The 14,983-nt window shown below is 47.6% G+C and overlaps 1 protein-coding gene across 2 annotated transcripts; it reads left to right on the top strand.

Moving 5' to 3' along the window:
• The first annotated feature begins 259 nt into the window (after positions 1-259).
• On the top strand, positions 260-13,176 carry LOC112139437 (proline-rich transmembrane protein 2). Of its 2 annotated transcripts, none has more exons than XM_024262247.2 (5): positions 260-704; positions 8,017-8,241; positions 8,471-8,760; positions 8,834-8,966; positions 9,036-13,176. In XM_024262247.2, exons 2-5 carry the CDS (start codon positions 8,085-8,087, stop codon positions 9,050-9,052), a joined length of 597 nt encoding a protein of 198 aa, XP_024118015.1. In that variant the 5' UTR covers positions 260-704; positions 8,017-8,084; the 3' UTR covers positions 9,053-13,176. The 2 variants fall into 2 exon arrangements, with proteins under 2 accessions (XP_024118015.1, XP_024118014.1); XM_024262246.2 differs by lacking the exon at positions 260-704 and adding an exon at positions 781-1,045.
• The last annotated feature ends 1,807 nt before the right edge of the window (positions 13,177-14,983 follow it).

Below are 14,983 nucleotides of genomic sequence, written 5' to 3'. Positions count from 1 at the left end.
CACAATAAAATGCACTCAGGCAAACACTTCCAGCCTCACCTTTCAAAATAAGAGTCGGACACAGCTGAAGGGAAAAAAGTAAAATAATCTTCTTCTGATCAGTTTAATCCTCGTGGATGTGATCATTTTATGTAAATGATGAGAGTTTTAGAAGAAAACGAATCAACCATGTGAAGAAATGCTGCATCACTGAAACAAAACATCAGCAACATTTTTCCCTTCAGGGCAGCTGTGACCCAAACCAGCTTCAGACACTGAGGAAGACTCTGGATGAAGATGTTCAGCTTTGGAACGGTTCCCTTTGTGACTGACAGACAAAGATCAGGATCTGGTGATCTCAGCTGAGAGGATCCGTGATCCTCCTGTTTCTGTCTGAACGTTAACTTCTGAAGTTACTGCTCTTATTCTGAAAGTCCTGACAGACGACAAAAAACGACTTGACAGAAAAGAAAGAACAGAGAAGAAAGAGCTGGTGTGTGCACGAGCGTGAGTGTGACCACACACGCTCGTGCACACGCACGCCCACCCCCCTCCTGCAGACGAGCTGCTGCAGCGACTCTGCATCGTCTCCATCACTGATCCAGAGCAGCTTCTCCTCTCCGGAGCGGTCCTTCCTCCTCTCCTCCTCCTCTTCAGCACCTCCTCCTCCTCCTCCTTCAGACGCCATGAGCCTCGCCCTGCGTCTCCCTGAGGATTAGGTCCAGGTGAGCCGCTCCTCCTGAGTGCACATGTGTGTGAGTGGGTGGGTGTGTCGGCTGCAGACCGCAGGAATGATGATGATGATGAAGGTTCTGCATCGCGGCGTGGTCATGATGCATCAGAAGCTCCGCAGCTCAAACCGCTGCAGCTCTGCTGCCCATTGTTCTCCTCTGGCGGGAAAATGCAGCGCGGTGCTGCAGTGACGGATCAGCAGGAGGTTCTACTCAGACTGACCCGGTACCAGCTCCAAAACCCAGAGATCAGAACCAGAACAGAGCAGAACCTCTGAAGGAGAAGCAGAGACTGAGGATCTGAGTCTGAATGATCCTCAGTGGAGGTGCAGGAGGTAGGTGGAGGTGTAGGAGGTGGAGGTAGAGGTGGAGGTTCAGGTCCAGGTGGAGGTGCAGGTGGAGGTGCAGGAGGTGCAGCAGCATGCCCCGCCTCCAGCTCCACTCCAAAGAACAACCAGCAGCTGCTGGAGCCTTGGATCAGAACTGCAGAGGTTCTGATCTAGAACCATCCTGTCTGAGGGGTTCTGGAGGAACCGGGCTTGACGGTCGTGGATCAGAACTTCTGCTGGTTCTGCTGTGATGTTTTCACTCGTGGTCTCTGACAGGACGACCCTAAAGGTGGTTCTCTGCAGATCAGACCTCTGGGGGTCGGACCGCCGACCCGTTCAACGGCTGGGATAGGCTCCAGCAACCCTATGACCCCGACATACAGACGGGCTTTAGGAGTTCTGAGAGTTCCCTGTGGGATTGTTCTCCTGACATGGACCTCCTCCCCTCAGGGCGTGATGATGATGAAGATGATGATGGGATGGATGTTTGTTTCAGACATCACAGCTCTGGCTCCTCCTCCTCCGTTTTGCCCCCGGGGGGTTTGTAGAGAGGAACGGAACCATCAGACCTTTAATGTTCTGAGATCAGATCCAAACTGCATCAGAACCCACCAGCTAGAACCGAGCCTGTACCTGAAGGAGAAAGTCATGGAGTTCAAACCGCCGTAACCTTCACTCTGCAGAAACACCGGACTGGACCCGGTCTGGATCTGATCTGGATTTGGTCTGGATTCGGTCTGGAGCCGGTCTGGATCCGATCTGGCTCCGGTATGGACCCGGTCTGGATCCAGTCTGAATTCGGTCTGGACCCGGTCTGGACCCGGTCTGGATTCGGTCTGGACCCAGTCTGGATTTGGTCTGGATTCGGTCTGGACCCAGTCTGGATTTGGTCTGGACCCGGTCTGGATCCGATCTGGATTTGGTCTGGACCCGGTCTGGATTCGGTCTGGATCCGGTCTGGAACCGATCTGGCTCCGGTATGGACCCAGTCTGGACCCGGTCTGGATTCGGTCTGGATCCGGAGGAGGAGCTTCCTACTTGGACTCACTTTGTTCTGGGTTCTGAAGGACCTGATGAGAGTTCTTGTCTCTCAGAAGTTCTGTTTGGAGGAGGTGTGTTTGTTGTGGATTCAGCTGCTCAGAATCTGTTTCCATAGAAACCAGAGGAAGGAAAGCCTTTCTAGCTGGTTCTGGGTGGGATCAGGTGAGTTTGTGTCTCAGGTGTGGTTCAGGTGTCCGGTCCGTTTCTCTGAGGTTCTGCAGATGAAGTCGGCTCTTCATTCAGAGGAGAAGACGGATGACATCCAGCAGCTGTAATCCAGTTTCTACCTGAATAATCCGGTTTTCTCTCTCCCGCCGTGGAGTCAACTTCATTAGCACCGAGCGGACGCTGCAGCACAGCCGGACCGCCGCCGGCGCCGACCCGCCTCTGAAGTGGGTTAATTGCTGCAGGATTCTGCAGTCCAGCTCGTTAGTGACCCGTCAGCATTTCATTAAAGACCCCCTCCCCCGCAGCAGTGTCGCTGAGGGAATGAGGAAGATGAAGATGAAGAGGAAGATGAAGAGGAAGAGGAAGAGGAAGAGGAAGAGGAAGAGGAAGAGGAAGAGGAAGATGAAGATGAAGAGGAAGAGGAAGATGAAGATGAAGATGAAGAGGAAGATGAAGAGGAAGATGAAGAGGAAGAGGAAGAGGAAGATGTTCCTGCGCAGACATCAAACCCTCATTCTGCTGCGTCACTCCTCTTCTCGTTCTGGAGACTCTGAGCTTTTTGGAGATCTGACTTCCTGCATCTCGTCACCATGGCAACCGGGCCGACATCACCGAGCAGCTGGATCACCGCCGATCCACGGATCTGACGGATGAGGAAGTCACCGTCTCCTCTTGGGAGGAGGACCTCGACCGGACCTGCTCCGTCTGAAAACAGAACCCGTCCGTCAGCTGGTTCTTCCCAGGCAGCAAGGCCTAGTGGGCCCCACATGGTTCAGAAGTGGGCAGAGAATGTGGGCCCCAATTGGGTTTGTCCTCAGTTTCCATGGTGGCCCCAGCTGTGTTTGCCCACGTTAGCTGAGGTGGCTATGCTAGCCAGTCGCCCGGTGGACAGCGTAGCGAGTTCCGCCGCCCAGGAGTCAGCAGGGCTAGCAGGGTCGCCGTAAGGCCTCTAGTCCCTAGAAGCCAATGTGGGCCAACACAGCTGGGCCACCACGGAAAATGAGGACAAACCCAACTGGGGCCCACATTCTCTGCCCACTTCTGAACCATGTGGGCCCCACTTGGCCTTGCTGGCTGGGTTCCAGAACCAAAACCCCGTCGGACTTCAGTTTAAACGTCTTCTGTGAAATGTGGGTTTTGCTGCCGGCTGCAGATCCGGTCACGATTCTGATCCAGGTTTGAGTTTCTGGGATCAGAAGCAGATCCTGGTTTTCTTTCCAGGTGAAAATAAGAATCTTCATATCTCTGTTTCCCGTTTTATCCTTCGTCTTCTTCCAGGAACATTCTGGTCGTTTCCATCAGACTGAAGGTTCTGTTGTTCTGGATCTTCTTCAGAACCGCTGATGTGGTTTCACTCTCAGTAGAAACTCTGGGTTCTGAACCGTTAAACTTCAAGTGAAATTATTCCAGCTTTGTGGACCGTGCAGGAGCAGAAAGCTGGCTCCGCCCACTGCAGATACCTGACTTCCTGCTGAGCTGTGGTCAAGTTTTCACAGAACTCCCGGATGTTTAGACCCGTCCAGAACGATGAATCAGAGTCCAGCTTCACGCTGAGGTCTGATCATTAACTCATCTGGAAAACAAACTGCATCCACTGCTGTCAGCTGGAACCTTCCAGAAACGTCTGTGCCGCCGAACAGCTATTATATCGGTATTCCGGTATTCCTGACCGGTATTCCAGCGGCTCCTTCATGAAGCCGTTCATCCTCTGATCAATCAGAACGTTTATTGATCTGCAGCTTTCATGAAACGCTGCTGAATGACGATCCACAAATGTGGGTTTAAGAGCAGCAGCAACACCTTCAGAACCAGAACTTCTGTTCCAGAACCAGAACTAGCAATCTCACAGTTTGACTGTGGAGGAGTGGCTGCTGGTCCATCCTCATGAAGTTTCTTCTGTACGGGTCAGAACTTTCTAGAATCTTTGTGTTCTTTCCACTTGAAAGCTCAAAATCCTTTGATCTAAAAGTAGAAACAACTCTTAAGAAATTCTGACCCAATGAGCAAGAACCTCCCAGGACACTTTGCATTCGGGTCCAGAAGCGGTTCTGCTCAGCAGGTCCGCCTCCACCAGAGCAGAGGCCAGAACGCCATTAGTCACCGAGATAAAAACAGCTCAAGGATCCACATAGATCTGATCCACATAGATCTGATCCACACAGATCTGTTTTACATAGATCTACTTTAAATAGATCTGCTCATAGATCTGCTTTAAATACATCTACTAGAAATAGATCTGCTCCTCACAGATCTGTTATACATAGATCTACTTTAAATAGATCTGCTCCTCACAGATCTGTTATACATAGATCTACTTTAAATAGATCTGCTCCTCACAGATCTGTTATACATAGATCTGCTTCACATAGATCTGCTCCTCACAGATCTGTTATACATAGATCTACTTAAATAGATCTGCTTCACACAGATCTGCTCCACACAGATCTGGAGCTTCATCTGAGCCCGAGGAAACTTTTGAAAAACTTCTCGGCTTTCATGCCAACTCTTTCTGAGATCTGCTGCCGCTGCAGTCGGCGTTCTCTGGTTTCCCAAACATCCGTCCTCAGCAGCTCTGCAGCCAGGATCTGTTTCTGACAGCGATGCAGAAAAAGTCCTCCGGTTACCGAACCTGCTGAGGACGGACAGAGAGACCCGAGGCTGACGAGGAGGAGCGGGAGGAAGTCCAGCTTCAGGATGATGTCATCTCATGAGAATGTGATCACCTGTTTCCACCTGAAGCGTGTTCAGCCTCTGTGAGTTATGGTTAGCCGGTGGAAGAAACCAGGACCAGGAAAGACTCGAAGGATGACAAACAAAAAACCCTACAGGGCAAAGAATGACAAAAGAACAGATTTTCAGAATAAAAGTTGAGAAGATGTTCCCATGGTGACAACAGGACAGAACCAGAACCCTCCTTCAGAATGAAACTTAATGAGAAAACTCCAGGCAGCTGTGACCAAGGTTCAGTCTTGGGCCCCAAACTCTTTAACATCTATATAAATGACATCACCAGTGCATCCAAATTCTTAAAATGTATTTTATTTGCTGATGACACTACGTTTTATTATGTGGGTGACGACATAAAACAAATGACGGCGTTAATCCAAAGGGAGCTGGAAACAATAAAAAAATGGTTAGATACAAATAAACTATCAATAAATTGTGAAAAAACAAATCTGATGATATTTAGCAACCATAAGATAAATACTAACATCTCAGTGGAAATTGCAGGTTCTCAAATTAAACAAGTGAAAGAAACCAAGTTTGTAGGGGTGATCATAGACGATAAAACAAGCTGGAGATCTCATATCAACTACATAAAAACTAAAATAGCAAAAACAACTGTTATATAAGGTTAAATGGTCACTAGACGAAAAATCATTATACCTCATATAAAATTCACTGATTGTACCATACCTGACATACTGCATAGAAATTTGGGGAAATGCTAACAAGAAATCAATAAATTCAATATTTGTGTTACAAAAACGAGCAATAAGAATCATTACTGGGAGTAAGTATCTGGATCCATCTACACCTCTGTTTATAAAGCTAAAACTATTAAAATTTAAAGACTTAGTAAATCATTCCATATTAAAACTTATGTACAGAGCACATCACAGAAGTTTACCACATAACATACAAAAGAAGTTTGAAAAAAGAAAGAGCAATTATAACCTAAAAGGGCATGACATTTTTAAAACCAATAAATTTAGAACCAAAATGAAGGAAAAAAGTGTTTCAGTGCAGGGTATTAGATTATGGAATACTCTAGAAAAATCTATAAAAGAATCTCATTCAATCATTACTTTTAAAAAAACTGTGAAAAAACAAATGCTCACATCATACGAATCAAACAGTCATTAAAAAAGGGCTTAATGGGAAAGAAGGGAAAAAGAGAATAGGGAAAAAAAGGGTTTATGAGGTATTTACTTTATTTGGTTATTTTATTTTATTTTATTTTATTGTTTTTTTTTTATTTGTTAATATTACTACCTTTTTCCCTACTATTTTTGGTGTTTGTTTCTTTTACTATTTGTCTATTCTGTTTGCTTAATTTTGTTGTTGACTGAAATTATTTACTGACTTGGTTAAATGGGGCAGAGACAATAAGTTTTCTTCTTTCTGTCCCTTTTCATTTTCACTTTTTAAAAAAAAAAAACAAGATTATTGTAAAACTCCTTTTGTGTGCTTTGAAAATGAAATAAAACACATACTACTACTACTACTACTACTACTACCATCTCAGGGGGCGGGGCTTCCAGGAGAAGTTACAGCAAACCCGTAAAGCACAGCAGAGTAAAACCTGAAGAACATCCAAATTTCTTCTGCCTGAAACTCCTTCATGATCGCTGCAGTTTCAGCCGTTCAGACCTGAAGGTGCTAAAGGTTTCGGCGCAGGAAACTTAAAAAAACACGACGGGAAACACGACGCCACGTCTGAGCGCCGTTTCTCTGACGTGTCACTCAGAAAAAAGAGCCAGCACAAACATTTGATGACGTTATCTGAAGCCACGCCCCCTGAAACAGGGGGTGTGGCTTTACGCTGGATAAAGAAATTGAGATTTGTTTTTCCTCCATCAGGATCCAATCTAGTTTATGTAATAATGATGATAGGCGCGTCTGAAAACAAAGACACGAATCTGTTTCTTAAAACAGTTTTGTTGCTGAAATTTACGTTAAAATTTAGCTGATACGAATGAATGCTAACAGCTAACCAGGGGCGGGGCTAGAAGATTTTCTGGGGGGGGCGGAGCCCGAACATTTCATATTGGGGGGCTGAGCCAGAGCACTATCAATGTGGTCGGGGCTAGAAGATTGTATGTGGGGGCGGAGCCAAAACTTTTTATATGGGGGAGCAGAGCTCCATAATAGGGGCAGAGTCTAAACATTTCTGATGAGGAGGCGGAGCTTGAGCATTTTCTATGGGGGGTGGGGGGACTTTGCAATGGTGGGAAATGAGAACAGCAGCTGTTTCAAATGATCGGATCAGAAGTTTTCAAGCTGATTTATTATTGAAGAGAATCGTTTCAAGATTACATTTAAAAATGTTACTTTTTAAAAAATGTTTTTGTTTATGGTTTCTTAATCTGTCAATAATAATATTAATGTTGACTTAAAAAGTCGGGGGTAAGTGCAGGGGTGCAGGGGTTCAATAGCTCCGCCCCCTAAATCTGCTGACTCTTTAGAACCCGGATATTTAATGCTAACAAGCTAAGATGAGAACTAAACATCACAGGGTTTGGTGAGTCCATCCCAAAAGTCAGTTTCCAGGTCCAGTCTCCGTCATAATGAACCTGTGACCCACAAACCTTCAGGTCTCGGTGCTGGTGGAGACCAGCAGACCCAAAGTTCTGGTCTGGTGTCTTTACGGTCGGGTCTCGAGGGTTCATGTCAGGAATGTTCTGTCCTCTGGTGAACGTTGAAGAGTTTTCTCTTTTTTAGCATGAAACGGTTCAAATCTCCCAACAGTTTGAAAACCAAAATGACTGGAACCAGGTCAGTTCACCCAGCAACCACTAGAGGGCTTGATGCACATCAAGGTAAAAGAGACCAATTCACAACAGATCAAACAGAAAGATTTGTTCGGCCGCGGTCGATTCTGGTGCCACTGACTGGATGTGTGTGTGTGTGGGGGGGGCTCTTGATTGACGAGTCGGTCCTCTAGAACTTCTACACAGGTGAACTGTGATGGTTGTCTTTTCATTCCAATCAATCACCGCTCAGGTGTCTCCATGGGCGACTGATCCTCTCTTCATCCTCCGCAGAGCCAGCCTTGCCTTCCCGCCTCTCTTCACCCACAACCTCAGCAGTCAGTCGGACCAGCCCCAGCGCCATGGAGGAGCCCCAGCAGCCAATCAGCTCGCAGCCGGAGGCATCAGACTGTGCGGTGAGCTCTCAGCCGGCCGCCGGCGAGCAGCAAACGGAGAGCCAACACTCGGAGGAGAAACCCATGGAACATCTGATGGTGATCAGTGAGAGCAAAGAGTCCAGTGAGTAGATCTCTGATCGATTGGAACCTCCTGGCTTTAACCCTTCAACACCTGGGTGTCGCCGGCGACGCCTAAAACTTTACGACCCACGAGAACTTTTCAACGGAGACCAGGACCAGGGATCCCCACACTATGGGCCATAGTGTGGGGATCCCTGGTCTAGACAGCAGAAGTGGTCAAAGAACATCAAAGAACATCAAAGGAAAACGTTTCTATAACTGTGTTTCAGGTAACGGCGTGGCGCCCTCCTTGGCCGACGCGTCTCCCGCAGCCTCCTCTGTGTCGCCCAAGCTTCACGCTAAGCCAGGCGGCCACGTTAACGGCCGGCCTCGCTTGGGCAGCCGGTCCGGCTCGGTGGCGGCGGGCTCGCCCAGGCCCTCGCTCACCCGCCAGCCCAGCGCAATCACAGAGGGCGCTGCGGACGGGTCCAAGCCCCGGGACTACCTGATCCTCGCCATCCTGTCCTGCTTCTGCCCGCTGGTCCCCATCAACATCGTGGCGCTCACCTTCTCTGTGATGGTAGGTCCCCGCGCCGCAGACGACCCCCGAGCGACCGTGAGTCATGCCAAACCGCCGCTCTGCTTCTGTTCAGTCCAGAAACAGCCTCCAGCAGGGGAACGTGGACGGAGCGCGGCGCCTGGGCCGGAACGCCATGGTGCTGTCCATCGTCGCCATTTTAGGAGGAATCGCCATCATCGCTGCAGCCATCGCCCTGAACTGGGGCTGTGAGTACTTCCTGCCCTCGGCCCGTCTGCCCTCTGACCGCGTCGGTGATCTCATGTTTGTCCTTGCAGTGATCCTCAAACACTGAAACCAGCAAACACCCAGAGACCATCCGCTTCCCGAAGCTCCGCCCCTCTCAAGCACCAACAGTGTGGACAAACACTCTGTGTTCTTGGTTGTTGTTTTTGTGCACGAGCATGGACCGAACGGCGTTCTACCTCCAACACGGCCTGAGACCACGCCCCCACGAAGGGAACGCCCCAGTCATTCTGTGGTAGCAGCTTATCTCCTCTGGACTGTCTCCTCCCTCCAGTCAACGGCGCTCCTCACAGAGGAGGCCGGCCTGCAGGAAATTGAAGGACCGGCTTCGGAGTCTGGAGCTGCTGCGCCGCCGGACTCTGCCGGACCACCGCCGGAGCGCCGCCGGACTCCGCCGGAGCGCCGACTTCATCGAGACTTCACAGACTTTAGAGAGAAAACTGGAGGATTTTGACGCCAACGCGTCATCCAGCAGCTGTTCTCTGCCTGACTGATCATCAAGGGTCGAGTTCCTGCAGCTTCCTGTAGCGAGCGCTCCGCCGCTGAAACCAAAGCCAGCTCCGCCCGCCCGCCCCTTCCAGCCAGATTAAGTTCCTCCCACCGCAGCGTCTGCTGATCGGACACAAAGCCGTGTGAGGTTGAGGTTTCACATCCATCCCAGAATGCATCTCTCCAGTTTCTCTAAACTTCTGAGCTGCATTCAGAAACTATTGGATCTTCATTTCATCCAAAAACAAATCCACCTTCCTCCTTCCTGAGGACTGAATTCTTGTTTTTACACAAACCAAAGTTAAGAGAGAGCCGTTCATGTCCTGTTCATGACATCCTGAAACCGGGTCAGGAAAACTAACTTGTTCTGGTTCAGCTGTTCTGTTCAGAACCTCTCCTTTCATTCTGGGTTTTCCATCATTTGAATTGATTTGATTCTGAACGGTGACACAGACAGAAGTCACATCGTCCTTTTGTGGTTATATTTCCTTCCTCTTTACAGACACAAACTCTATGTGATCAGAGAAAAATGTCGGATTTTCCGAACCAAACTGCAGGTTTTCCCTCCAGCTCCTGATCAGGTAGAACAAATCCAGACCTCAGATCCCCTGATCTTGATCATCAGCAAACCGGAGGACTTCCTTCTGTCTCCATGAGTCTTCTGGACTCTCTGCTTGTTGGTTTTTCTCCGGACTCCGAGGTTTTCCTTCAGTTATGGTTCATCCAGTTTCGTGGTTTGTTGGTTCTTCTTTCCTGTTGGTTTCGGCTCCATCGCCGTGTATTCAGTCCGTCTTTAACCTGATCTGAGATGAACTTCTTCCTTTTTCCTCCACTGGAGTCTTGGGATCTGAAGCTCCTTCAGAACATCAGCTAATCACCACAGAAGGTTTTCCTGGAACCGTTGGAGTCTTTGATCCCGGTTGGGGTTTCAGGTGGAACCGTTTGTCTTCACCTCCTCTTTTCCTCCTGATGATCGGCTGTTTCGTGGTGGTCTGGCCATGACGACTCCTTCATCCATCTCTTCAGCCGTTGGTCCATCACCTCATGGTCCAGCTGCTCAGCCATCACTGAGTTGTTGGTTTGAATGGGATGAGGAGCGTCTCTTAAGGTGGACTTGTGGTCCTGCCTGTCCTTCAGGGAGCATCTCTCAGTGAACCAGACCCTTAAGGGACACGCCCTCCTATGAAGGCTGGTCCACTTCCCTGTTCATGGAGCTGTCGGTGGACACCAGCTGATGGATGGAGACTCCATCACCTCCATGTTACCTTCTGTCCAAACCGGAGAGGCTTTCCCCCAATCCGAGAGAGTAAACGTCTTCCCACAGTTCAGATGAAAATCTTCAACTGTTGCTGCATCAAACCTGAACCAGAACCAGCTTCTTTGGGACTTGTAAGGAGTATTTTTGTAGCCGCTGCATCGTTGGGTTTGTGTTGATCCTCCCTCGTGGAGGTGAGGACGCCTCGCCTGAAAAACGAGGCTCCCGGTGCCAAACGCGGTCGGTGCTTCAGCCGGAACCCGTGCAGAACCAGGCCGGACTCCTGCTGACGACCCAACTTCATCTTTGCATCACGCCGTGCCAAACAGCAGGGGGCGCCGCGACCGGCTGCTGTGACAGATGTGGGAGAACTTTGAGGAAATAAGCTGTTATGGATCAAAATGGTCTTCTATAACCTGTGCATGTTTACAGTATTTATACAGAATGTTTTTCTATGGAAGCGAGTCCGTCTGTCAGACTTCCCGCTTCAGATTCACTGCGCTGAACTGCATCAGCAGGAAGGTCGAGGCTCAAAGGCACGCGGGGAGAGAGTGCAGAATAAAAATACACGTCCTGCTGTGAGGGAGCGCCCCCTGGAGGGCAGGAAGCTCCACCAGCAAACAGAGGTTTGTTTCCTGAGTCCGAGAGAATCCAGAGAGTTCGTGTTTCGAGAGAAAAGTGGTTCCGTGATCGTTGACGGTTTTCTCCGGCGGCTGTCGGACGCCATCTTGGCTCGTTTGCCTTCCAGGTCGGCGCTCAGCCGCTGGGACTGAGAGGATTCCAAAGATCCTTCCTGAGACACGGCAGCCGATCATTCATGAAGCTTCACAGCCAGGATCGACTCTGAAAACAAAACATCGTTTGTAACCGCAGCGTGTAATCTGAGAGTATTATGGTCTGCTGCAATCTGGATTATCCTGATCCTGATCTGAAGGAGAGGAGATAGAGTCCTTGAAGTGCCCCGAATATTGGACTCTACCGGAAACGTTCGACGTCCCAGAACCTCCCGGACGTCCACGCCGCCCCGCCCCCGCTCTGAATGTAGCATGCAGAAACCACGCTGCAGCAGGACTCAGCATGAACTTTGCTTGCGCTTCCACCTTCACCGGCTGTGATTCCGACGACTGTTAGAGCTTCAGCGCCGCGACGGACAGACGCAGGAACGGCGTCCAGAGAAAGCGGCTCGGCGGTCCTGAGGCCCAACCCCCCCTTCAGTCTCAGTTCTGCTGGAAGGTCCAGATGAAGGTTTTCAGTCTTTTCACAACATGAACAAACTGTTTCTGCTTTAAAAATCTGAGAGGAATCTTTAAATTAGGGCTGTGGATGTTAACGCAGGCGAAAAATGAATATTTATTCATGTAAATGAATCCGCCTCACGGAGCAGAGGTCGTCTTTGGCTCGGCGTTCAGGTCAACACTTCCTCATGGATCATCCCACGTATACCACGGTATTCAACTGGATTTGAGTACTTTGATCTTTTGGTTTAAATCTCTTTTTAACAAAAATCTGTTTGATCCGTGGTCCGGTTCGTTGTCACGGTAACACAACCCGTCACTGAGTAAAACTGCAGACGGAAAAGTCTTTAGAGTTCTGACGTGTTTTGTACACAAATTATATTTCTGGGTTAATACTTAATAAATGTAAACACTTCAGGTGTAAAATGTACCTGCTAAAACATTGTGATGAACTGCGATTAATCGTTAATCACGACACTGAAGTTTGATCTGAATATTTTTTTAATCGGTTGAAATCACTAATCAAACATAAATGTTCTAAATGTACAGCTACGTGGGATTTCATTTGGAGATTATTTGCAGATAAGTGAAATAATGTAACAAAGAAAAAATTATTGTGATTAATTTTTTCCCAGCTATGCGATTAATTAGTTAAATGTTTGAATTGGTTCCCAGCCCTACTTTAAACATTTAAACAAAGAAAAAATAAAAGTTTGCTAAAAATATACAATCTTGTTTACCTTAAAAAGTTACAATAATAAGTTAAATTAGTGTCTTTAATGTTTAAACGTTCTAACTTTAACAGTATTTCACAGAAACGTGTATTTGTTTTAACGGACGTCTGCAGATGTAAAATAATGATGAAAGTTTCATGTTTCATCAAAGCCTGAAAACCTTCTGAAGGATTCGTGTGCGGTTCATTCTGAGTTGTGTATTCATTTCTCTCCGTTGTGTAAATGCCGGCCGACCTTTCTACTTTTATAATCTTTTGTATGTATCCTGCCGTTTCCCGCCTGCCGTTTCCCAGAGAAGGTGCAGACGTCAGGATGGCGTCTCGTGGACTCTGCCTGTGCATGCCTTACCCGACTGCATAGTGAATGGAACTGTACACGGTTTATTTATCAGAGACGTCGCTGGTCTTCACTGCTGTGACTTTGATCCTGTTTGAGCGAAATAAATCCCAGTTCTAAACCAGCTGAAGGTCTGTGGGATCCATCCACACCAACATGACTCTTCACAGATCAGGGATCTTAAACACCCGGAGCTCCAGTGTTCGTGTTCTTTGACTGACCGTGACTCTTCAACCGTTAACACCATCATTCCAGTAGATTGTGTAGGACAAAAGCGGCTCAATCAAGTCAAGATTTGGTGTGCCCCCTCCCTTCAAACAAAGGTACTGAACGCTTTGGGCGGAGCTTTTCTGAGGATGAGGCCCACATGAAGCAGCTCCGCCCACCTCCACATCTCAAAAAACGGAACAAAATCTGCCTTTTAACATGGGAGTCGATGAGGAATTCTGCTGACTGTATAAGAGAGCTGGACTGAGTGACTCCTCCCCAAAATCCCGCAGACACTATAGAAAAACAAGCAGCTGTTAGCAGTCATTCTGTTGGTCAGAACCAACATTCTTGATCTAAAACCTTCCTAACATCTAACACATAATCAGATGCCTCAATACAAGTAGGCGGAGCCTGCTAGATCCTACGTTTACAACATCTGATTCATTTAACCTCTTTTTAAGTGATAGGGGAGTGGCTTTCTAACAAGCTCACTCCTGATTGGTGACAGTGGTCACTATAGAAACGGTGACTCAGACCAACTCCGACCAATCACTGTTGTTTGGCTCCAACATGGCGGCGTCCATATCGCAGAAAAATGACGACTCAATTAACTTCATTTGGCTGGAAGGAAGAGATTTTCTATGGATGACATCACAGCCGCTCTGTCCAGTTCTATATACAGTCCGTGGTTGACAGCAGCCTCCAGTGGTTTGCTTTGAATGCAGACATCATTTTGTGTAAGGATAACAACAACCAATCAGCTTTCAGAGAACGACAGCAGCAGATGATTCAGAAACCAGAACCGTTCCAGATGTTTAAGTATAAACATCTGGACTGAAGGAGGAAATTTACCCTGAAAGAGACTAAAACTCACAGTGGGAGGAGCCAAAACAACAAACGTAGGAATTTCCTTAATGTCAACCCTGAACCACACAATGTTTGTTTACTCGTTTACCTGTTTACTCGTTTACCTGTTTATTTGTTTACCTGTTTATTTGTTTACCCGTTTACCTGTTTACTCGTTTATTTGTTTACCTGTTTACTCGTTTACCTGTTTACTCGTTTACCTGTTTATTTGTTTACCTGTTTATTTGTTTACCCATTTACCTGTTTACTCGTTTACCCGTTTACCTGTTTACCTGTTTACTCGTTTACCTGTTTACCTGTTTACCCGTTTACCTGTTTACTCGTTTACCTGTTTACTCGTTTACCTGTTTACTCGTTTACCTGTTTACTCGTTTACCTGTTTACTCATTTACCTGTTTACTCGTTTACCTGTTTACTTGTTTACCTGTTTACCCGTTTACCTGTTTACTCGTTTACCTGTTTACCCGTTTACCTGTTTACTCATTTACCTGTTTACTCATTTACCTGTTTACTCGTTTACCTGTTTACTCGTTTACCTGTTTACTCATTTACCTGTTTACTCGTTTACCTGTTTACTCGTTTACCTGTTTACTCGTTTACCTGTGTGCTCCGACGTTTTTATCGTTTCAAGTTTCAATGACGAGCAGAGAAAAACACGGCTGAGCGATTCCACTAAACATCATTCTTCATTTATTACGCTCCATTTCTAGGACAAGTGAAAGATGGTTGTCATGGAAACCGTCAGCGAGGGAGTGGAGCTGCTGGGACGGTGCGCTGAGGTGGGGGGGGGGTCACTGAGAGCTTTCTCTGAATTTAAAATTCTCTTTCATTATTAAGGAAGGCTTAGCTGAGGC

The sequence above is a fragment of the Oryzias melastigma genome, linkage group LG17, assembly GCF_002922805.2.
Source record: "Oryzias melastigma strain HK-1 linkage group LG17, ASM292280v2, whole genome shotgun sequence".
Taxonomy (NCBI): Eukaryota; Metazoa; Chordata; class Actinopteri; order Beloniformes; family Adrianichthyidae; genus Oryzias; species Oryzias melastigma.
Note: the sequence above shows the minus strand (reverse complement) of the source record. Positions and strands in the feature narration are given on the sequence as shown.

Excerpts from the sequence above, each read along its gene's own strand:
- LOC112139437 (XM_024262246.2), top strand. The coding sequence starts at position 1,021 with ATGATCCTCAGTGGAGGTGCAGGAG. Across the intron at positions 1,046-8,016 it reads CCTCAGTGGAGGTGCAGGAG|AGCCAGCCTTGCCTTCCCGC; the intron begins GTAGGTGGAGGT and ends CATCCTCCGCAG. Across the intron at positions 8,761-8,833 it reads CGCTCACCTTCTCTGTGATG|TCCAGAAACAGCCTCCAGCA; the intron begins GTAGGTCCCCGC and ends GCTTCTGTTCAG.